General features: G+C 39.4%; 1 protein-coding gene across 1 annotated transcript in view; it reads left to right on the forward strand.

The window, feature by feature from the left end:
• The window catches only part of LOC149313891 (low-density lipoprotein receptor-related protein 1B-like), a 734,124-nt gene that overhangs the window by 564,761 nt on the left and 144,324 nt on the right, over positions 1-25,039 (forward strand). The window contains exons 49-57 of the mRNA XM_089523040.1: positions 310-423; positions 3,013-3,162; positions 3,301-3,423; positions 5,027-5,146; positions 8,367-8,495; positions 12,551-12,673; positions 13,740-13,880; positions 16,856-17,043; positions 22,885-23,068. Of these exons, the coding sequence (XP_089379166.1) occupies positions 310-423; positions 3,013-3,162; positions 3,301-3,423; positions 5,027-5,146; positions 8,367-8,495; positions 12,551-12,673; positions 13,740-13,880; positions 16,856-17,043; positions 22,885-23,068 (1,272 nt within the window). The remainder of the gene's footprint in view (positions 1-309; positions 424-3,012; positions 3,163-3,300; positions 3,424-5,026; positions 5,147-8,366; positions 8,496-12,550; positions 12,674-13,739; positions 13,881-16,855; positions 17,044-22,884; positions 23,069-25,039) is intronic.

Here is a 25,039-nt window from a genome sequence, read left to right on the forward strand (position 1 = left end):
CATCAAGAAGCCCTTCTCCCATGTTCCCATCAGGTCTCGTTGTGAAATGATAGGATGGACAAAAAACAAAATACTGTAAACTGAAGAATTACATCTCCAAAAGAAAATGATGCTAGAAAATGTTAATGTCCTAAACAGAAAGTGTTAAAATATGCTGTTCTGGATTATAGTCATATTGTGGGGCAGTTTTATTTTAGACAGAGTAGATTTCAAGCCTTGTACTTGATTTAGTAGTAACTTTATAAGAGTCCCAAACAGTGTAAATTGCATTTATCTCTTTCTCCCTCCTCTTAATACTTTGTCATGCAGTTTCGGGATGTACTTCAACAGAATTTCGATGTGCAGATGGAACATGCATTGCAAAATCAGCACGATGCAATCAGGTTATTGACTGTTCAGATGCCTCTGATGAAAAAAATTGCAGTAAGGAACACCATTTTTTTTACATTTCCACTCATTTCTTTGATATTATTCTAATATTTAATTCTTGTGTAATTAATTTGTACTGTGTGAAGTGCACTCCTGTAGATAGCCACAAACACACACCAAACTTAAACAACAGGACTGCTGATTCATATAGGAAGAACTTGCAATATATAAATCTGATTACTCAGAGGGGATTAAAACACAGTTCACACCAGGATGATTGGTAGAGCCTTGAGGGAGGGTGAGGTTTTGATACCCTCCATGATACAGACCAGAATTTTCAATATAAGCAAGGTCCATTGGACTAAGCTGAGGCATGTGATGGGAGGCAGAGTCAGTATATAAGGACAGTACACCCCCCATCCTTCCTCTTTTCCACGAAGCAGCCCACCCTCCCACCCTAAATGCAGTATGAACTTTGTGGTCTCTTCGGGTCCAGGTAGGAATTTTCTCCCCCTTTCCCGCGGTTTTTTGCCTACCCCATACTGTGTGCTGGGTACTGATGATTGGCTTTGGGTGGCTGTTAAATCGGTTTCACCAGCCCATATGGGGTTAAAGAACTGTTTGGTACGCACCATTGGCACCCCTTTGTGGTGAAAGGTTAGGCTCTTGATCAGCTTAACACGTTAAGGGGTGTGGAGTTGTGAGAGAACCTGCCTTTGGGGTAGGCATGGGGGGTTTGCTCAACCTTACAAATTCGTGGGGGTTTGGGGGAGAGTGCCTTGTGTTTACCTTCCTGGACTGGACTGAGGATGCAATCCCAATCATCGGATTTACCTTGGGGTTCGGTGTTTGTGCCCAAAGGGAAGGCTGAAGAGGAAGTCTAGGATTGACACCTGGCTTCAGCTGGACCCGCACCAGGCTTTTCACTTTAATCAATTTGCTCAGAGTTTGTAGTTAAGGTTGAAGTTCAAGTGCTTCGCTTTAAATAGATTATAGGTCAAATAAATGGCCCTTTATTCATCCAATTTACGTGTCTGGTCTTGTTATTTCATGGTTGGGTATCAAAAGCTAACAAGTAGCAGATACCATGGTTTAGATATAGTATATTTGAAACTGAAACCATGGTCTGTGTTTTAAACTACAATTACTTTAAACCATTGACTAGCTTGATGTATGAACTGAGCCATTGGCTTCAGTGGGACCAGTTAAGCATGTTCCTAACTTTATAGACTTTAAAATACTCAGCTTTGGGTGGATCATGCCCACAGCTCATTTCATGTTGGCATTGCAACTTAAAGCAACTTGTTTTTGCCACTTATTTTTATCTTCAATTGGATATGCTCAGTGAATTGCTTCAGTTTGATGAAGAGTGGAAGGGCTTGCTGGTCCATCATAAGGCAAGCTCATGTAAACTCTAGTCACACTACATAATCATTAAGGTACTCCAATATGGGGTGGGTGGGGAGGAACACACCAATCACACATGTGCAAAACAAATTAGAAGTATCCTTGTTTTTCATGTGGCTCCAATTTTTCTCTCTCTCAGAGCTACAGTGACAAGTTCTAGGCAATTGCATTATATCACATAAATTCCAACATGTATAAAAATTAAAATAAAAAAAATAAACATACAAGGAGCATTACTAAAAGTAATATATATGTAAAAGAATAAAGATGATAGCCAGGGGATGACACATGGAACACTATCTCAGAAAATAATGTAACAAAGGAAGAAAAATTAAGTCAAAAATATTTTGTAGCAATTACAAAGTCTATTCTGTTTCTTGTAAAATAAAATTCCAGTTGTGAACAAAATAGATTAGCAGCATTCATGTTCTAGTTGTTGGCAAGTTTATAACAGCCTACCAGTGGTATACAACAAATTCTGTTAAGTTCTGTATTGCTATATTTGTGCTCATTTGTTACTTTTTATTTGCTCTCTATATTAATTCCATTATTAGTTGCTACAATATTGTGTAACACTGGTGGGTTTTTAAAAAGTGTACAGTAAGCCTTTCCTATACATGGGGGATCCATTCAGGACCTCCCTGCATATGGGAAAAAACACCTTATGCTGGAATCCTATGGATTCCAATGGCGGAGCATCCCTATGTTTGGTGGTGCGTGTGTGCATGCATTCAGCACCCAAACCAGTTTGTCCATCAAGGTTTGCCGTCCGCATGAGCTCAAGTCCGTGGGTGGCAAGCCCAGGGATGACATGGCCAGACTGTATTTTGTTTGGGGGGGTGGGTGGGTTGGTTTCTATATCTGTGATTGAACTTCTTCCTTTCTATATTGTAGATTGTATGCCATTGGCAGGTTTTATTTTTATTGATTTGATCATTTGTATGTACAGCGCTGTGTACATTTACAGCACTTTAGAAATAAACTATAATAATAATAACAATAACAATAATCTACATTTGATCCTGTATGTATCTACTTGAAACTAACCACCATTGAGGTCAATGGGACTTACACTAATGTGTGTTCATAGAAGCTTAAATGGATTGCTTGCAGATAATGCTGTGATTGGGAAAGCTAAGCTAATGAACCTAAATCGAGTGATAAGTGTAGTGATAAGATTTGTGTCTGAAAGAATATATTCTCTGATCTATGTTCACTACATTTTGTATTGCTCAGATAATACAGACTGCAGTCATTTCTACAAACTTGGAGTCAAGTCTTCAGGGTTTATTAGTTGTAATTTTACTTCACTTTGTATACTACCAGAATGGCTATGTGATGGATCAAATGACTGTGGAGATTACACAGATGAATTAAAATGTCCAGGTAATGAGGAGGGGGTAATATACATTTTTTCTTCATGATAATTAAGTGTAATATTTATTAGTGGTACAGGTTATTTTATTTCTGTAATATATGAAGATATCATTAATGGAAATACATTGTTCCTTTATTTTACTGCAGTTCGTAACAAACATACATGTGAAGAGAATTATTTTGGTTGTCATAGTGGGAGATGTATTTTGAATACCTGGGTATGTGATGGCCAGAAAGATTGTGAAGATGGAAGTGATGAACTGCAGTGTGGTAAGTTGCAAAAGTGCTATTATTTGCAATTGGTGAAGGAAAATAACAGATTTTTTAAAAATATAATGTTTTACTTTTTGAAAAAAATCAAAAACAGTTGTAACTTTGAAAATTAGACAAACAAAACAAACAACTTCATTTATATACCACTTCATACTGAGCTAGCAGTGTCTAAGTGGTTTACAACTGTAAGCTATTTGCCCCCAACAGTCTGGGTCCTCATTTTAGTGACCTCGGAAAGATGCAAGCCTGAGTCAAGCTTGAACCCTTTTTCTGGTATTGAACTCACAACCTTATGGTTTTGAGTGAGTGGCTGCAGTACAGGCATTTAACCACTGTGCCACCAAGGCTCTTTGATAATGGGCATGATAGATAAATTTAGCAAATAATGGTCTGGATCTAGATGTTCAATCTAGGGAATTTTAGTAGCGCTGGACAAAATATGTACCTTGACCTGCGTGGTGACTAACGCCATGAGGGAGGGTACATTCTGTGGCTTCCATGAATAGAGGTTGGAATTAAGATGGTTTTTAGAGCAAGGCTTCAGTCTGGGACACATCATGTGGTAGAGTTGGGAATTATTTAGGGCTGAGCTGCCCCTTCAGAACTATCTTGGTTCCTTGTTCTGCTACCCACCTTCCTGCCCTAAGTGTATTGTAGGCTTTGCTGGTCTCCCCAGTGGTGGGTAAGAATTATCTCCCCTTTACCTGATTTTTAAAATTTTATTTATTTATTTATTTGTTTGTTTGTTTGTTTGTTTGTTTTCCTATCCCATATTGTTGCTTAGGAACGGGATCAAGTGGTATAAAGTGGTGTCAGTAAACAGGTTGTCATTGGCAGGTAATGGAGGAAAAAATATAAGAGTGTGGTGTATACCTTGGCACCCTTTTGGTGAAGGATATGGCTCTGGAATGATCCAGCAGGTCCTGGGACCTTGGGGGTGGGGAGGAAGGGGATTTGCTCTCTCTCATAAACTCATAGAACTTTAGGGGAGTGCCCTGGGTTAGCCTTCCAAGATATTAACCAACCAGGGACCAATCTATAGTATTGGATTGCCCTCTGGGTTAAGTGTTTTGCTCAAGGAAAGGTTGAGGAGGTGATCATATGGTGACCCCAGGCTTCAGATGAACCTTCCCCCTCTTGCTTTTTCCCAGGTTCAAGCCGTTTTCTTAGGTCAAATAAAGTGGCTCTTGTTTAAACCCAATGTATTTTCCCTGTCTCTTTATTTTATGGTTGATCATCAAAGAACAGGAGAGAAATATCCTATAATTTCCTTTGACTGTCAGTTCCATCTCCCATGTTCTAGAGGACCAAGGATTCTGCTTCGTGGCCCTGGGTTAGCTGGTGGCCCTGGGAGGTGCAGAAAAGTGTTAATTCAGAGTAATGTGCCACTGCACTCTCTCCGTACAGGTGGGAGTCTCTATTTGATTTGTGGCTCCTTCCAAAAACAGAAGGAGACTTTTTGTTTCCAGAAAGCAAATCCAACTCAACTTAATTACCAGAACAACTGATAATTTGTAATTTAGCTTTAGAGCTACCTTAGGTTGGATGGGACTTAAAGGCACATAGCAACAAAGCATTTTTCATTTACATTTCCTTTCAGATTCTTCTTGTTCATGGAATCAGTTTGCTTGTTCTGAAAACAAGTGCATTTCCAAACAATGGGTTTGTGATGGAGAGGATGATTGTGGAAATGGCTTGGATGAAAGTAAAGCTATTTGTGGTGAGTACTTTGTGAGCATTTATTTAAAAGATGTGAGTCCCACAGAAAACAGTTTATAAAGTCAGTGCATCATATTATCAATGACAGTGAGATGCTACTCAGAGAAAGCAGTAACAGACTCTAAAGACATTTTAGACTTCTAAAACACAGTAATAAAACTGCAGTCTAGAAGCAACCTTCTGAATGAACTGTATATTTCCTACTGGTGTATAAAAAAGCAGCACCGAGCCCTGTCCCTTATTTGACCTGATCTAGGAGTGCAGGCTCCTCTATCTGCAGTGCTGAGTCTGCTGCAACAGTCACCACTTTGAGACTCAGGGAAGGGGTACTGCTTGTACTCATTATCACTGGACGAGTTCTCTAGTGGGGGCATGGCATTAGTAATATGCATAATTTATTATCTAAATATTTTATATAATGATGAAGGCTTTTCAGTGCTGGGTAGAGTTGTAAATTTGCAGTCAAAATGATCTTGTTTCTGCATAGTACGCATGTTCATGTAGACATTCTGACTCAGCCTCAAGATATTTCAAAAAACATTGACTTAATAACAAGCAATTCCACCATTTCTTCTCCAGGTAATAGGAAAGTTTATACTCAGAATTATCAGGAAATCAGTGAAAAGTCCTCATGTCTTGCACTCTAAAACAAGCCAAGCCATGAATCTGCATTGTACTATTTTATTTTTTCCATTATATGCATGAGAAAGAGAATAAGCTTGTAGTGGAATTTCTTGATACTAGTTTTGTTAAGTTGGAAGAGAATTTTGTATTTTAAGTAGTTTAACAGAAGATAATGGGGAGGGTCAAAGGAGAATAATATTTCAGTGAAATTATCATAAGAGTTTCTGATTTGGAGAGTTTTCCAAGGCAACTTACAAGTGTATATGTGTGTGCGTGTGTTAATATCCTCTTTTCTACTGTACAATAATCTCTCTAGCACTTTGCTTCCATGGGTTCCCAAGCTATAACTGAAGTATAAAGTTTTACTCACAGACATTAAGTAAATCCTTACACTAGTTGTTTTCAGATCAGGAAGTACAAACAGTAAAGAAGCTACATGGTAATCAAGAGATGTGTTAAAACACACATACAAAAGTACTCTTAGGAACTTTTCAGAGAGAAAGGCTCTAATACTTACTACCAGAATTAATTTCAACAAAATTTTAAACTACTTAGAGAATTAGGCAGAAAACTAGAATATCCTTAGGCACTAAAAGAAAACAGTTAGGAAATCTATGAAGAAATTATAGTACAAATGATCATATTTGAAAGCATGTTATTTAATTGTTAAGCCACTAAAAGGCACAGTATCCCCTGAGATGGATAGATGCACCACCACCACCTTCTTCTCTTATCCAGATTTGCCTTTTCTTCCCTTCTACACAGTAATAGTATACAGATTCTCGGTATTACAGTATTAATATTAATGTTGTATTCTTGATCACTGAGGAGCAAGGTGGTCCTGGAAATCTATTATTATTATTATTATTATTATTATTATTATTATTATTGACCTTTATTTATGAAGCGCTGTAAATTTACACAGCGCTGTACATACAATCTTTTTAGTTAGACAGTTCCCTGCCCTCGGGCTTACAATCTAAAAAGACATGACACAGAAGGAGAAGGGAGTGGTGGAGGGAAAGGGTAAGAGGTCCAGCAGTTCCTCTCTACCTCCAAGGCCTGGACCAAGGCAGATGGACTGGAGGGAGGGCTTGGGTTCTTAATGGATGGTTAATCATTTTCCAGGGAAAATACATACTCTCAAGTAGGATAATGCATATACAGTACATAGCAATACAGGAAATGGTTTGATAAACAGGGACCAAAAGAACATCAAATAGTAAGCAACAATTATGCAATGCCTGGGAAAACTTCTCTGAACAGGATGGTTTTCAACTCCGTTTTGAAGCTGGTTAAAGAGGTGATGGCTCTTGCTTGTGGGGGAAGAAGGTTCCAGGAGTGAGGGGCAGCAAGTGAAAAGGGGCGAATCCAGGATGGGGCAGAGGAAATCTTGGGCTGAGACAGCAGACCTTGACTACCAGAATGGAGGGCCCGAGTGGGAAGGTGAGGAGAAAGAAGGTCTGATAAGTAAGGAGGGGCCAGTCCGTGGAGGGCTTTAAATGTCGACAGCAGGAGCTTATACTGAATGTGGAAAGGGAGGGGGAGCCAGTGAAGGGATGCCAACACAGGAGAGATGTGGTCAGAGCGGTGGGTGGAAGTGATAATGCGTGCTGAATGCTGAACAGCGATTAAAGGACGGAGGTGAGAAAGAGGAAGCCCAGCCAGGAGGACGTCACAGTAATTAAGTCGTGAGATCACTAGGGCATGGACCAGGATCTTGGCAGTAGAGGCGGAGAGATATGGTCAGATTTTGGCAATATTGTACAAGAAGAATCTACAAGCCTTGGCTGTGGTCTGGATCTGAGGATTCTGGATCTGAATCTAGGATTCATTGCACTGGTGCTGCTTTGATTGTAGTAAAGAGTAGGAATGCAGTGGTCTGAAACAGACTGCCAAAAAGGTCCTTTGTGAGAACATGTTGCAGGCATAGCATTTAGGTGACACATGTAAGCCTGAGGGCAGGGAACCGTCCAATTAAAAAGATTGTATGTACAGCGCTGTGTAAATTTACAGCACTTTATAAATAAAGGTTAATAATAATAATAATAATAATAATAACATGCCCCCAAACCACAGCAGCCCAAGCCCTGCCATAAAAAGAGCAGGAAAAAAAACTGCTCCTTTTGCGGGCTGGATTGAAAACCACAGTGACTGCCTGGATTGGGGCTGGGTGTGTGTAGTCACCACAGCCATAGTGTGAACAGTGTCAAAGCATCCAGAGCCCGCCTTATTGGGCCTGTCTGCTTGAGGCCATTTTTCACTAAATTTCTTCTTGAAGGAAGCAACAAGTAATTTTAGCAATTTTCTTCCCAATGTCAAAAAATCCTGAAACACCATACAATTTTCAAGGACTAATAATAATTTGAGATTGATTCCTGAATTTTCACAGGTTGGTTTGCACAAAAAGTAGCATTTTCTGCACTGAAAACAATATTCCTGTGTAGCAATAGTGTTATCTATGCAGAAAATGCTGAGAGGTCAGTAGTTAAGAAAAAAGTACTTCTATTACTTTTTAGTACCATTAACTAGGGACTTTCATAGCTTCCAAAAATTTGTAAAGTATTTTAAAATATTTGATAATTAACCTTTTACAGATTCAGTAACATGTGCTCCAAACATGTTCAGCTGCTTAGATTCCTATGCCTGTGTTCCTCAGCACTGGCTTTGTGATGGTGAAAGAGACTGTCCTAATGGAAGTGATGAGCTTGCTACAGCAGGATGTGGTAAGAGAACTTTTGCTGCATATACAGGTTGAGCATCTCTAATCCAAAAATTTGAAATCCAAAATGCTCCAAAATCTGGAACTTTTTGAGGGCTGACATGTTGCCACAAGTGGCAAATTCCGTACCTGACCTCATGGATGTGGAAATCCTTATATTTAAAACGGTGTAGGACAGCAGCTGAAGCAGTGGTAAGCTTTGGCCAACAGAAGTGCATTTTTCAGGCTTGCCCACTTCTGGGGACCCACCAACCACCCACTTCTTTCTTTGAGGTGGCTGCAGTGCTTCCATTTGCAAGATGCAAACAGTCAGTTGGTGGGCTCCCAGGAAGTGAGGGAGTCTGTAGAATGTGTACTTAGCTGCCAGGACTTATCACCATCTCTGTTGCTGCCCTGCTTCTAAGTTTGGCTGCCCTAGATTACTGCATATTCAGTTTGCAGTTAGTTAAACCCAGATTTTAATATAGTTGAAAATGTGTTGTAAATATACTGTTGAAAATGTCAAAAGGCCTGCAGATACAACACCTCTATAGGTAACAGTAATAAGAAAAAGAGAAAAAGAGAAAGCAGTTATGTTTATCTATAGCACAAAAATCAAGCTGTTGGAGAAACTGGGCAGCAGTGTAAGGGTGAAATGTCTTACAGACAAGTATGATGTTGGAATGACCACCATATATGGCATGAAATAACAGTAATACAAAACCTAGAGATTCAGAAATCAAAAACATTTCTGCTCCCAAGCATTTTGGAAAAGGGAAATCTAACCTGTATGAAAAATTAATAGCTATTTTCTTTCTATTCCCTTTTTTTTTCTTCATCTCCCTTTTAATAGAGGAAACCTTATGTGCAATATTTTGCCTTTGGGAAAACAAATACTGTGACTTATTAATACCCGATAAAGTTGGCCAAAATTTTCAGTTCTGAATATATAGCCTAGGACCCACAAAACCCATGCGATTGGGTTTTTAAGCAGATCTTGTATGGTTGGGGACTGCCTACTGTGGCAGCATCTAAGGCATAAGGATCTGCCATTGAAAAGAGCAGATATACTCTCTACTTGTGGTAGAATTTAAAGATATAGCCGTGTTAGTCTGTAGAATCAGTATGTAGCGAGATCTTGTAGCACCTTTGAGACTAACTAAAGAAAAAAGTGTGTAGCATGAGCTTTTGTAAACTTAAGCCTACTTTCTCAGCTGTATCTCTGCTTGTGGTGATCAGTGTTATCTGGAATATGGCATTTAATACTGGAATTGAAGAAAAATGCCTACTCATTAAAAACAAATAAAGAAAAAATACTATAACAAATGATGAGGTCTGTTTCATGTGCCTGCCACAGGAAGGCTACCATGGAGGTGGTGGTGGGAGATCAGTTTCCTGAAGACCATTTCCTCAGAGGAAAGAGAATTTCTGCTATTTTGGAATGGTAGATTTCTAAGAAATTTTGAGAATTTGTCATGGCTTTTCTGTGGAAACTATGACTTTGTGATTAAATCTACCGAGAACCATTTGTAAAAGGCAAACCATTAATGAGGGAGACTCTAACTCAGTAATGAACATGCAAAGGTACCATGAGGAGGGACTTCTGGCAAGGGATGGGTTGCATCTCACGCCAGTTGGCAAAAATGTTTTTACCAATAGTCTCAAAAATTTGATCAGGAGGGCTTTAAACTGAGTTATGTGGGGGAGGGAGACAGTATTCTGGAAGGCAAAAGGGCTGGAGAAAATAGTCAAACCGACACAGAGGGAACAAGGCAAACAGTGCAAGCAGGAACGTAGTCAGGATTTTAGGAAGCGGGGGGGGGGGGGTCCAGACTAAGTGCCACCATTATAATGAGGCTTGGTTGCAGCGGCGCAGCAGCAAACACCATTCATTTTTCTAATGGAAGGGGGGGGGTCTGGACCCCAAGATTCCCCCCCCCCTTGGCTACATCCCTGGTGCAAGGACTCAAAAGTGGGAGGCAAAAGAACTTGGACAGGCAGCAAGTAAAGGGAACACATGGTCTTAGATGTCTCTACATTAATGCACAGAGCATGGGAAATAAACAGGATGAATTTGAACTCCTAGCACAACAAAGCAAATATGATATAATAGGCATCACTGAAACCTCGTGGGATGAGTCTCATGATTGGAATGTAGAAATAAAGGGGTATAATCTTTTTAACAGAAACAGGCCAAATAAGAAAGGAGGGGGAATAGCATTTTATGTCAGGGACATTTACCCCAGTGAAGAGATCCAGGACATCAATCCTGGAAGCCAGGTGGAGAGCATCTGGATAAAAATTAAAGGGGAGGGAAACAACAAGGATGTTATGGTGGGAGTCTACTACAGACCCCCAAGTCAGCTGGAGGAATTGGATGATGCCTTTCTAGAACAGATGACTACACACTCAGAAAGGAGAGATGTAGTAGTGATGGGTGACTTCAACTATCCTGATGTTTCCTGGAAGTCAAACTCAGCCAAATCCTCAAGGTCTAGCAAATTCCTCACTTGCCTTGGAGACAATTTCATGGTCCAAAAGGTGGAAGAGGCAACAAGGGGCTCAGCTATTTTGGATCTGATCCTAACCAACAGGGATGACCTAGTTAATGGAGTGTAAGTGGTGGGATCCTTAGGTGGGAGTGATCATGTTCTCCTGGAGTTTGTTATACAGTGGAAAGGAGAAGCCAGTCAGACACACATTCTAGACTTTAAGAAAGCTGATTTTAGTAAACTTAAAGAAATACTGGGGGTGATCCCATGGTCAGCAATATTAAAGAGAAGGGGGTTCAAGACGGATGGGAGTTTCTAAAAAGGAAGATACTGAAGGCACAATTTCAAACAGTTCCAATGAGGAAGAAAAATGGGAGATGTCTCAAGAAACCAGGATGGGTGACTAAGGAACTTTCAATTGAGTTAAATTTTAAACGGAACATGTATAAGAAATGGAAAAATGGGGAAATCACCAAAGGGGAATTCAAACAAATAGCGAGCATGTGTAGAGGCAAAGTCAGAAAAGCTAAAGCGCAGAATGAACTCAGGCTTGCTAGAGAGGTTAAGAACAATAAAAAGGGCTTTGTCCGCAGCAAAAGGAAGAAGAAGGAAACGTTAGGGCCACTGTGTGGAGAAGATGACAAAATGCTAACAGAAGACAGAGAAAAGGCAGAATTACTCAACAGTTTCTTTGCCTCAGTGTTCTCAGAAAAGGGAAAGGGTGCTCAACCTGAGGATAATGGAGCAGAGGACAGAACAGGGGAATTTCAGCACAGAATAAGTAAAGAGATAGTACAGGAATACCTGTTTAACTTAAATGAATATAAGTCTCCAGGACCAGATGAACTACATCCAAGGTTATTAAAAGAACTGGCAAATATAATATCTGAACCATTGGCAATAATCTTTGAGAACTCCTGGAGAACAGAAGTCCCAGCAGACTGGAGGAGGGCAAACGTTGTCCCTATCTTCAAAAAGGGAAAAAAAGAGGATCCCAACAATTATCGTCCAGTTAGTCTGACATCAATACCAGGAAAGATTCTAGAGCAGATCATTAAATAGAGAGTCTGTGAACATCTAGAAGGCAATTCCATAATCACAAAAAGTCAACATGGGTTTCAGAGAAACAAGTCATGCCAGACAAATTTGATCTCTTTTCTTTGATAAAATTACCAGCTTGGTAGTTGAAGGGAATGCTGTGGATATAATATATCTTGATTTCACTAAGGCCTTTGACAAAGTTCACCATGACATTCTTGCAAACAAGCTTGTAAAATGTGGGCCAGACAAGGTAACTGTTACATGGATTTGTAATTGGTTGACCGGCCGAACCCAAAGAGTGCTTTACCCAAATGATGCAAACAAATAAAACACATATGGAACTCCATGTTTTTACAGAAATGTTTTACAATCATAGACTCAATTATTTTATAGTATCAATCTGTTTTTATTTTATTTTATTTTGTTTTGTTTTTTGTTTTCCTTTGTAACATCCTAGTTGAATATTGCTCCAGTACAGAAAATGTATCTGTGTTTTATTTCCCCCATTAATAAAGGTCTTAATTTTTATCTCTCCTGTGTTTCCTAGCACCTAATAATACCTGTGATGAAAATACTTTCACATGCCACAATAAAGTCTGCATTCCTAAGCAATTTGTATGTGACCATGATGATGATTGTGGAGATGGCTCAGATGAATCACTGGAATGTGGCAAGTATAATTTGAATCTAATCTTATTAAATTATAAATTCAAAACTAGATTGAAATAAAAATATTTTTAATTGTTAATATATCATTTAAGATATATTATTTGCGCTTTAAATTAAATTATTTTGTATTATTTTATGTTTACTGGATAAATGATTTTCTTTATCCTGATAAACTCGAGATAAGAAAATCTGTAGGTTTTCTTATATTGAGAATATATATATATATGCTGATACTAATGTATTTTTTTAAAGAATCTGGACAAAAAAAATTAATAAGGGGTATCTTAGTGCTATTATTTAATTTCCCCTAACTATGCAAATATTCATCTATTTGCATGCATAATTGGCAAATAAACATCAACAGTTCTTGAAAACACAATACAGCAATGATTGATGCAAGAGTAATCACTGTAGTGTTACAAAGGCTGTTGAATTTTTTGTGAGTTAAACCATTTTGTAAAATTTTTCAAATGTATAAGATTCATATTGTATTTTACTCATAATTTCAGTGTATTTCTCCTTCTCAGCAGCAGGCTTAGAAGAGCATTTGAATGTCATTGTTCTGAGATTTACTGTGTACTTCAGGGTGCTATAATATATTTTTTAATTTTTCAGTTGTTATTTTTTGTGCAGTTGTATATTTGGTAACAATCTCATTTTTGTCACCACTCTTAAATGAAACACATCTGGGCTCAGCGGCATTTGTCATGCAATTAAAAACATAGTTCTCATGATGAAATAACAAGATTGGTAAGAATACATATACTCTCAGTACCAAGAATGTCATGTTTGTAATAAAGAAACAAAGAAAGCACTTTCTTTTTTGATCTAGCTATAGCACTTCATATTTCTTATACTGCACCTTTTGCTAGATAGTCTTTTTCACATTTGGATGTTTAGTCAGTTTCAAAGCAGGAAGATACTTTGCCCGGTTAGATTCTTAGCTCTTTTGCTATGTAGGTTGCAGACTCTTGCAATAAAAAGGGGGATGAAAGTGTTTTAAGCAGCAAAAAATGTGCCAAAGTTCAGAGATACTCAGTATGAGTTTTTGTTCACTCTACTTTTAGGCTATCGTCACTGTAATCCTGGAGAATTCAGCTGTGCTGATGGAAGATGTCTCTTAAATTCTCAGTGGCAATGTGATGGAGATTTTGATTGTCCAGATCATTCTGATGAAGAGCCACTTAACATAAAATGCAGAAGTGCAGGTTCAGCTTTTTAAATATATGTGAATTTTGTATTTTACTTCAAAAATTTACAGTGGTTGTATTTTAAAATAATGTATCATTTACAGAAGCATATAGAAAAGTGATACCATGGAGAGAGAGGACAATACCCACCAAGTGTTGAACTCCAACTCACATTAGGCTTTCCCATAATGCCAATTATGGGGAATAATGTGAGTTGGAAGACCATGTTTTCACACCTGATATAGGAGTTTATCACACAAGGTTCTAGGAATGCAGCTAGCATTGAACAAAAGGGGACGTGATAGGAATGGAATGGAGAAAGGATGCATTTTACCGCATGTCGGAACGCCGCGATGCCGCCGGAAGTCTCTGTTCTGTTCCGTTCCTCATCCATACCACAGGAAGTGAACGAAACGGGGCATGATGGGAATGGAATAGGGATATTACCCATTTTACCGCACGGGGGAACAATGATGACAATGCTGAAAGTCCCTGTTCTGTTCCAAATCCGTCCCCCAGAGGCCAATTTTCAGCAACTATTCTGAACAGTTCCTGAAAATTGGCCCCTCTGGCATGGATTTGGAACAAAACGGGGACTTCCGGCGGTGTTCCGTCACGTGATAAAATGCATCCTTTCCCAATTCCGTTCCCATCATGCCCCCTTTCATTCCATGCCATTTGTGTTCCTGGAGCCCCATGTGATATGTTCTGAGAACTGTTTTGAACGGTTCCTGAAAATTTCCTCCTTTGGCACGGATTTGGAAAGGAACGGGGACTTCCAGCGGTGTTGGTGGTGTTCTGATGTGCAATAAAATGCATCCTTTCCCCATTCTGTTCCCATCATGCCCCCTTTTGTTCCATGCCATTTGCGTTTCTGGAGCCCCATGCGATAAGCTCCAAGAACTAGTCTGAACAGTTTCTGAAAATCAGCCTCTCTGGCACGGATTTGGAAAGGAAAAGAGAATTCCGGCAGCGGCGGCATTTGAGTGTACAATAAAATGCATCTTTCCCCGTTCCGTTCCCATCACACCCCCTTTCATTCTGTGCCATTTGCGTTCCTGGAGCCCCATGCAATAAGCTCCATAATCTCTAACCATTACACAGGATGTTCTTCAGATGACAGTATATATCTTCCTCCTGTGTGATTCTCATTTGGAATTATTCCCATCAGTTCATTACTTCCAAACTTATAGATCTAAAGATTTTTGTGTTCGGCAGCTGCAATTTATGATGCTGCATACAAGGAAAATTGAAGCAGAACATTTAGCACTTGGACAGAAAAGAGTTAGAAAACAAGGGAATGTAACCAACAACAAGACTCTTTTTCAGCAGTGCACATCATGTGTGTTCCATATTACATGTGTGAACGTGGCGATTTACCTTGCTGTGCCAGAACACCTTTTTTCATGCTCAAAGAAAAAAAAAACCCATGTTAAAAATCGTTGTGTAGGTTGCCAACTGTATCTTCCATCATTTTATGGCATAGATTCAACATGTACAATTAGAATTAAATATATATTTGATTGCCCTTTCTGTTTGCCATCACCCATATACAGAGAACATACAAATACATATAGAGTGTGGCTGTATGAACACTGCAGACATAAAAATGTTGAATTGATGGTCTGTTTAGGAGTGAACCTAGATATTTTACAGATTAAATTCTACTTGTGATAGTGTAGCTGAAATTATACATAATTAATATTATTGATTCCTACTGAAGTTTTACCTGCAGTATAGATTTCAGTTCAAATGTTTTAAAATAATCTACCTAACCAAAGATAAAATACATTTTGAAATAATGACTTGAAGAATAAGTGCTGATTTTAATTGAAACTGACTTTTGGTGACCTAAGCTGACAAATAGTAATTAGCATGCTGACATAACCTGAGCTCTTTCATTGAGCAAGTACATCATGCTAATGAAATAATACTAACCATACATTTCTGACTTTAAAACAGAAATAGATACTGGCATGCTATTGGCTACACCTATGGGGTGTATTACTTTACTGAAACCAACCAAAATGTATTTATGAATTGTTGTTGTTGATCTAACAGTGAGGAGCTGGCACAGCCGGGGGAGGGGGGGACAGATGCACACTACATGGTTGGAAGGAAAAAGTGATGTATAGATTTTACCAGGCACAAGACACATATCCATAGATCTGATCATCTGGCTGTCATCTAGACTAGGTGATGATCACCACCCTGGCAAATGAAGGGTGGTGTCATGCAACCAATGTAGTTGCCAACCACTGTGTAGTTCTTGTTGTAGGACTGAAAGTGGTCAGTTAGCCCCTGAGCAAGTCAAATAGCCCCTGAGTCTGCACCAGAAGGTTCTTTAAGGGGACTCCCTAACGTGGGGGGAGATGAAGAGGACATAGGCTTCATTCCTCCCCACCCCAGCCGGATCCTGCCCCATGTCTCACCACCACTAAACATGACCAGATAAAACTGAATTGCATCCTTATAATTACACCAAAAATTACAAAGACTTGAACAGAGGGTAGGGAGGAGGCTGATACTGTCAGAATGTAGGATGAGTGTAAAAACTGTGTTTACATTCTCTGAGTAAATCCTGCTGCTCACAGAAAGGCCTTCTCTCCCATCCCCGCCCTTGCGTGGCACCATGGTTTTCTGATTGGCTTGGACCACCTAGAGCACATTAAGGCTCCTGGAAGAAGACACAGCACCTGGTGGGGTCATAAATTGGTGCTTCTTTCCCTCAGACTGTAAATGGGCTGCTTGGGTGACCCAGGAGGCCCAGGGTATTGATAGCTCATCAATTACAATACACTTATTTTTGAAACCAATGTCAAATATTTAAAAGATGTAAATGCATGCAAACTAATATGAAAACACTGTGACTGAATTTTCAGATTCATCCTGTTCCAAAATTAAAATGCAGCCCATAATTTAACACTTGATTATTCTTAACATATTCCTTGTATTCCATTTGTGTTCTGTCCACCCTTATTTCTTATTTTTAGAACAGTCATGCAACAGCTCCTTTTTTATGTGCAAAAATGGCAAGTGTATCCCTGAAGGAGATGTTTGTAACACTAAACAGGATTGCGGTGATGGATCTGATGAGAGAAATTGCCGTATTAATGAGTGTTTGAGCAAAAAAGTCAGTGGCTGTTCTCAAGATTGTCAGGATCTTCCAGTTGGGTACAAGGTTGGTAGTCCTGGTGTGTAAAACATTACATTATACATTATATAGAGTTTTACAACTTAAAATGGCTTACACAGTTAAAATAACCATCTAGTACCAAGGAGTGCCAGGTGCCATAGGCTAAATTTCAGAGGAAGGCAATGGCAAATTACCTTTGAGTATACCTTGCCTAAACAAAAACTTATAAAATATATGGCATCTCCATATGTTAACTAGTGACTTGAAGCAGGTATACACACAAATACACTAGAAAATGATAGTTGTTTGTTCATAGATTATCTTACCACATTGGTCTGTCTAGTGTTCTCCAATCTTTGCTATTATTCCATGAATAATATGCTCTCATTCCTTATAAGAGTAAAATAAGCAAATCAGGTGCCTTCAAGTTACCTGTCAACTTATGGTGATCTTTATGAAGTTCATAGGAATTTTTTAGTTAAGTGTTTTCAAAGATAGTTTTCCATTGCTTTCCATGGTATATAACTTACAGCACCTGGTATTTCCTATTAGTCTCCCTTCAAGTACTAACCAGGGATGTTCCTGCTTACTTTCCAAGATCAGGCAGAGTCTGAGGTCTTTAGGATATTTAGACAAACAACTAGAAGTCTCTAAATTTGTCTCATACTTTTTAATATTTCTCTGAACACAGAGATTTTATTAGAGAGAAGAAAACTATATGAAAATTTTGGAAAGGAAAATGTAACTAAATAGCATTGAGTAATAAATAAACATAATAAAACACATACAGCTATTCTAAATAAACATGACTATTGGCAAGACTATTTGGGTGTGAGGGGAAATTCCATTTTACTGGTGCCACAGCTTCACTGATTTGCCCCAGCACCATCCACAAGTCCACAGATACCAAGGACTGACTGTAGACATGTTTGTGGTTCAAAGTGTAAAACTCATTTCCAACAGTTGGAAAGAGGCTGCCGAAGACAATAATACCATCTCTTTTTTAATTGCAATAAAGCATATGCAACATAGAGAGGAAACTGCACATTTTCTAGCAGCAGTTTGTGTCCATAAAGAACTGAAACAGAATAATCTCTGCTCAGTGTGCCCAGGACTGGGAAACTGCACTGCTTCCCCTGGGAGAATCCCACCACTGCTGGCTTAACCCACTCCTTTCTCAGCTCTACCTGCATCACCTTGTTGCTGTGTTCATCCACTAGTCCTCCATCTACTAGCCCTACTAGCTCACTCATACAGTGTTTTTGATTCTCCTCTTCCTTGCTGCCCTCTTCTCTATGCTTCTACCCTCTATCCCTCCTATTTATGCCCTCTATGTTTCTTGCCCAGGCCCAAAACTCACTGTAGAAATAATCCAGTTTGAGATGGCTTTAAATGCCATGACTCAATACTATGGAATCCTGGGAACTGTACTTTGTTGTGGCATTAGAGCTCTCTGACAGAGAAATCTAAATGCCTTATAAAATTACAGTTCCCAGAATCCCCTAACATTGAGCCAGGGCAGTTAAAACAGTTTCAAACTGGATTATTTCTGCAGTGGTTTTGGACCTCAGATGCTCACCTGCACGGCAGTGACTGTTCCTGCTTCTTGTAGTCACATCAGCTTGCTGCTCTCACCATTGACTATTTTCATCCATCACCTCCAGCGCTTGATTACCTGCATTCTTTATCCTTCAAAAGGATAAATGCTCTTTGAAAGAACAGTAAGGCAAAGAGTGGTGGCAGGCAAAGTCTGCCACCTCAATCAGTAGGAGGGTTTGGGGACACCATTATTCACAAAAGCCCCAAATAAAACCTTTGCAGTCTTTAAGGTGCCAGAAGAGTCTTTGTTGTTTTTGATATAACAGACTAATACAGCTTTCTCACTGGAAAATTGGAAATATGTTCTTTTATGTAAGGAGGAAAAAAACCTGTCTTTCAAAGCCTGCATCTTTACTGCAGAAATAATCCAGTTTGATAATACTTTAACTGTCCTGGGTGAATGCTGTGGAATTCTGGGAACTGTAGTTTTGTGAGACATTTAGCCTTTTCTGTCAGAGAGCTCTGGTGCCACAACAAAGTACAGTCACCAGGATTCCATAGCATTAAGTCATGGCAGTTAAAGTGGTGTCAAACTGGATTATTTCTGCAGTGTAGATGTAGCTAAGGTAAACACAAATACCATATGGCAGACCTGTTTTTCTGTCGTGACACAGTCCTCTCATATTTTACTACTACTTTTCCTGAATATAAATGCCCCCTATATCCCACCCGCTTCTGCTTTTTTTAAATTAGGAAATGGAGTGGATTCCTGATAAATAGAAGTGCATAAATGTTTGCAAGTTTACTTAGGTGTAAGATCCATTTAAGTTAGTAGGACATACATTTGAGTAAACAGCATGAAGTATTATGTTATAGATAAGAAATTCCAAAAGGACTTCATAATTTTATTTAAAACCACTTTCCAGAAATCTACACTCTCTTTCATACCTTTCTACTGTCAGCCTTCCATATCCACAGATGCTTTTTCTACAGATTCAAGCATCCATGGCTTGAAAATATTAGTGTGTGTGTGTGTGTGTGTGTGTGTGTGTGTGTGCATGTGCGTGTGTATGCATGTATGTCTGTATGTATCTACACATGCATACTCACATACCAAAAAGCAAAACTTGATTTTGACATTATATGAAAGGGACACCCTTTCACTATACCATTGTATTTAATCTTACTTGAGCATCCACAGATTTTGATATTCACAGGGGGCCTGGAACCTGGATACCATGGGCCCACTGTATCTACAGTATCTTAATGTCTGTGTAATTATCCTTCTTGTTCCCTTTTTGATTCTTCTTATCCTTATAGGCCCAAAGCTACCAGAAAAAAGGAGCAGTCCCTTTTGGGACTGTGGTGGTGGACTGCTTTAAGAGTGGACTGTCTGGTTGCCACAGTCCCTGGCCTCTCCTAGCCACCAGTCTGCTTTGGCTCATGGTAGCACCCAGCTCAGCTCCACTGAAGTCTGTAGAAGACAAAATGGAACTGGTTTTTTTTTCTGGAAAGACAGCTAAGATGAATAATATTGCTATGACAAGTCAGTTGCAGCAAAAACAACAGAATCCATGGCAACATGACTGCTAATAATGTCATTATGGAATTATACCTTTTGCCCAGATTCTTTCTTTTGCTGTATTTCCCCTTCATTTATTCCAATAACATGGCTTCATTCTTCTCTAGTAATGATTTTGTATGCAGTTCTGTAATAACAGACCCCAACAATCTGTGTTCAGGCCAGTCTTTTCCCCAAACATGCAATATTTGTCCAGGGAATGGGATAAAATCACTCTACAGTTTACATTTCAGTGAAGATATTTAAATAGCCCATTGGTTGAGCCATTAAAGGCAGGCTTAAATTCCTTGAAGATAAATACATACACTTTTTTGTCTTTTAAAACTCTGGTTTTACAAGGACTTCAGCATGGATAGGTAACTGTTCGGGGGGTGAGGCAGTTTTTTCCCTGTGTTCCCATAGGTCACACTGGCATGTTAAGTGGCCTTTATGTAGCTAGATGGTTCTGAAGAACAAAGAAAGTCAAGCTGCTCTGTATGTGATTTTCTTTGTGTGTGTGTGTGGGGGGGGGGTCTTCAGGTGAAAAGCCATTTGAAAAATCATCAGTGTTTTAATAACCTTTCTTTGGAGTGTTAGAAGGGTTTTGGGGGTTTCCAAGACTTCAGGGGTCACAAAAGTAGGGTTTGGGGGCCTTATACAGCATGTGAACAGCACATTTCCAATTTCTTGGCTAAAGGGTTTTTTAAAATGTAATTTGAATCTGCTAAGGATTCAAACAGGGGCCAGACAGCATGCTTAAAATCCAGGTGAATTTGAGAACTGGCTAATATGGCAACTTTGAGAATTGGATATGCCTTTGTTGCATTGTGATATAATATATTTATATAGCAAAAGGTAGAACCCCACAAACAGATTATTGCTGAAAATGTGCAACAATACAAAGTCCAGAAATCAAAAATATAATAATGGCCGACTAAAGAAAAATTCAAATGAGGATAATTTCACAAAGCATTCCTACCATTTCAATAGTCTATGGAGATTATCACACGGAGGCTTACCATCCTTAAAATGTGGCTAGATCATCTCAAAAGTGCAAGGGTGTGATCGCTGGTCACGCTTGTCTCCCGTGATGAAATCATGGAGGCGTCCCATCATTAAAATGTTCACAGAGTCACCATTTCTCTGTATAACGGAAGTTCCTGTTATGCAGAGAAATGGCTGCTCTGTGAACACTTTCATGACAGGACACCTCCATGACGATTTCATCATGGGAGACAACTGCGACTGGTGTTCATACCCTTGCGCTTTAGGGATGATCTAGCCATGTTTTAAGGATGGTAAGCCTCCGTGTGATAATCTCCTATAAAGAGAACTTGCAGTTGTGGCACCTTAAGGGAAATTAAATGAGATACAATTATTTCTGGTTTTGGAAAGGGTAAATAGAACTACATGTTCCCCTGTCTTGCTAGCTTGCTTCTTCACCAAGTGGGACCAGATTTTAGATTTGTGCCTATTCTTAGAATTATGCAAGGGAAATGTGGGCGAGTTGCTGATTTCCATAAAGTAAAGCGGCTTGACAAGAAAAAAATAGAGAGGAAAAATCTCAAGCAAAAGATGGATTAAATGCCTTTGGCCTATATCCAATTGTTAACTTCAGCTAGGGTAGATGTACTAAATCAATGCAGTATGCATAAGTGGGCCAAAACAGATGGGCAGGAAGGAGTGGCTAGAAGCCGCTCCAGGCCCAATTGTTCCGGGGCCATGCTAAACACATGCCGTGGCCCCAAAAGTGTCTCCTGCCGTGGTTCCCAAATGGACTGTGGAAAAGAGCAGAAAAGATCCCCTCCTTTTGAGCTGGTTTTGGGCCAACTTAGGCCCTATACAGACAGGCCAAAATAAAGCTGCTTCACATCACTTTGGAGGTATGCTGTTTAAATGATGCATGCATATTAAGAGTCCAGAAGCCACGCCAAAGCCACAATCCAGTCCTAAGGACTAGAGCGGCAGAGCGCAGCTTTGGCACAGCTTTGGCGCAGCTTCCAGACTCTTAGTATGCATGCATCATTGAAACAGCATACCTCAAAAGTGACCCGAAGCAGCTTTATTTTGGCCTGTCTGTATGGGGCCTTAGATGGCCTCAGCACAGCCCCGGGACAGCTTCCAGGCACTCCATGGGTGTGCATCATCTAAACACCATGCCCCCAGAGCAGCCGGAAGCCACCCTTGTCTGCTCATCTGTTTTGGGCCAGCGTTGACTTATCATGTCTCTACTTATTCCTTGAGTCTAATATAGCTATGATGAACAACTGAATTTAGGCCCTTTTCCTATACCCTTTTTTTCCCCTATGGGGAATTTGGTTTCCTGACCTACTTTGAAAAAGAGAATCAGCAATATAGGAAGCATATGCAGATACATGGTAGCAGGAGAAGATGAAGTTCCCATATCTCCATATGCATTTGATATCTTTTTAAAAATACATATGTTATGTGGTGCTGTAAGAGTTTTGTGGGCTGCCTAATTTCTAATAGTGTGAAATGTTGCCTGTGTCAGTGATAAAAGAAGGCTTGTTTGGAACAATGGAAATTGCTGCAAGAATTTTCTTTTAAAGTGGAGTTTGGATGCTATGTTGGATGAGTTCCCAGATGTTAAACACATGCCTGCTGAGCAACATCAGCTTTACAATATACGTAATATAATACAATTCTATACATGTCTACTCAAAAGTAATTCTCACTGAGTTCAGTGTGGCTTACTTTCAGGTAAGTAAGTATAGGATTGAAACCTCAGTGTGTTTGATGCAAAAGTTGCTTTATTTTCCTTATAGTGTAAATGTTGGCCTGGCTTCCATTTGAAGGATGATGGCAGAACATGTGTAGACATTGATGAATGTTCATCTGGCTTTCCATGCAGCCAGCAGTGCATCAATACATATGGAACCTACAAATGCCTGTGTGCAGATGGTTATGAAGTGCAACCTAATAACCAACATAGCTGCAAATCTCTTTCAGGTATCATTATCTACAGAAATATTAAGGACTGAATCCACTTTTTAATAACTTACTCTCATTGAATGTTAGGGACTTCCATTTGTTGTGGCTTATCCCTTTGGCTTTAGAGTGATATAGGCTGCATCTACACTGTAGAAATAATGCAGTTTGACATCACTTAAATTGCCATGGTTCCATCCTATAGAATTCTGGGATTTGTAGTTTTGTGAAGCAGCAGCACTTTGTGATAGAGAAGGATAAATACATTCTAAAACTACAAATCCAAGGATACAGCGTAGATGCACCCACAGTGTTCCTGACCTTTAGCAGGTTTAAGGCCTAAAAGTATTTTTAAAATTATATTTGAAATATGTAGTGTATTAGTCATTATAATGCCAAGGAAGTTGTCTTAAAACTGAACATTTTGCAGAAAAAAATAATTACCTCATTGTGAGAATATTATGTAATTATTTATTTCTTTGGTGGCCTTTATGAATCCTGGATAGTTTGAAATGTACACTGTCAACACAGTTCTATATATCTCTGCTGAAAAGTAAGTCAGGTTCCCAGATCTCCAGGTCTGGCACTTCCTCTAGATGCCTCCATATGAGGAAAGGGTACTAAGGGCAAGAGTGCTGCTATGAACATAAGTTTTAAAAATGTGTACTTCTGAGCATGGCTGCTTCAGTCTATGATAAATACAGCAGAGTCCTCCTGATAGCTTACTTCCCTCCCTCTTCCCCTTCAACAGGGTTCAGTGGTACTCACTGAGTACTTAAATAAATGATTATTAATTATTATGTATATAATAATAATGATAATAATAATAATAATAATAATAATAATAATAATAAATTTATATTTGCCACCTCTCCCTGCAGATCAAATCATATGAATGATTATTCAGTGAATGAATGATTTCAGGGTTTAATTCCCCACTCAAGCATAAAAATTCATTGAGTGACCTTGGTCAAGTCACTCAATCTCAGCCTTAAAGGATGGCAATGAGAAACTCACTCTGAAGAAACTTGCCAAGAAAACCCTATAATAGGTTCACCTTAGGGTCACCACAAGTCAGAAAATGACTTGGAAGCAGACAACAACAAAAAATTATTTCAAAATGTGCCATTTTGTGGCTCTTCCTATTTTATTTAGTGTTAATTTTGCCAGTCATGTTCCCACCTTCCCATCTTCACTCTAATCTGAATGATAGGAACCATGTTGCTTCTTCTTCCCACCTTCTTCTCTCTAATTTCTTCTTCACTTTAATCTAAATAATAGCAATCATAGTACAATTTCATTTCCTCCTCCTCCTCCTCCTCCTCCTTTGGTCTGTGGTGTGGTATAAAATTATTTATTCTTCAGTTTGCTTTAGGAACTTCATTGTTTTCTCATCTCTTGTCTTTCTTTCTCTTTTTATCCCTCTTTCACTTTCTTTCTGGTCATCTTTCTCCTTCTCACCCAGCCCCATAATTCCTGTCTTCTCTGTCCCTGATCTTTCCCTTTCTCCTTCATCTTTGTGTTCTTTCTCGCCATTTTTTCTCCTTCCTCCCCAGTAATGCCTGCACTCACTTTTCCTTCATTCCACCATTTCTGTCTTTCTGTCCCACATTCTCTTCCCCCACATCTTTCTCCTTCCCTTGTCCCCTTCCCTTTCTTCCTCCTTCTCCTTCTCTACCACCACAATTCTTCAGGCTACACTTGATGCTTAATGTGTCTTGCTTATTGGCATTACCAGACCTCACTGCCTGTGACCCTGGATCCAACCCTAGACCACTAGGCCATGAAGACTAGGGGTGCTCCTGTCCTTCTAATCTTAGAACTAAGGGACAAAGCAGATGGGCCAAAAGGAGTGACCCAACTCCACCACCAATCCCCCTAGGATTGCAATGACAGGATGACTAACTTTTGAATTAGGCTGTCGCTGCAGTCCCAAACAAGCCACCAGCAGAAACGGTCCTTTTGCGGCGGCTTAGGGCCAACTTAGCCAGT

This window comes from Sceloporus occidentalis, unplaced genomic scaffold (assembly GCF_023333645.1).
Source record: "Sceloporus occidentalis isolate IW3139 unplaced genomic scaffold, rSceOcc1.0.p SCAF_4, whole genome shotgun sequence".
In the NCBI taxonomy this organism is placed as follows: domain Eukaryota; kingdom Metazoa; phylum Chordata; class Lepidosauria; order Squamata; family Phrynosomatidae; genus Sceloporus; species Sceloporus occidentalis.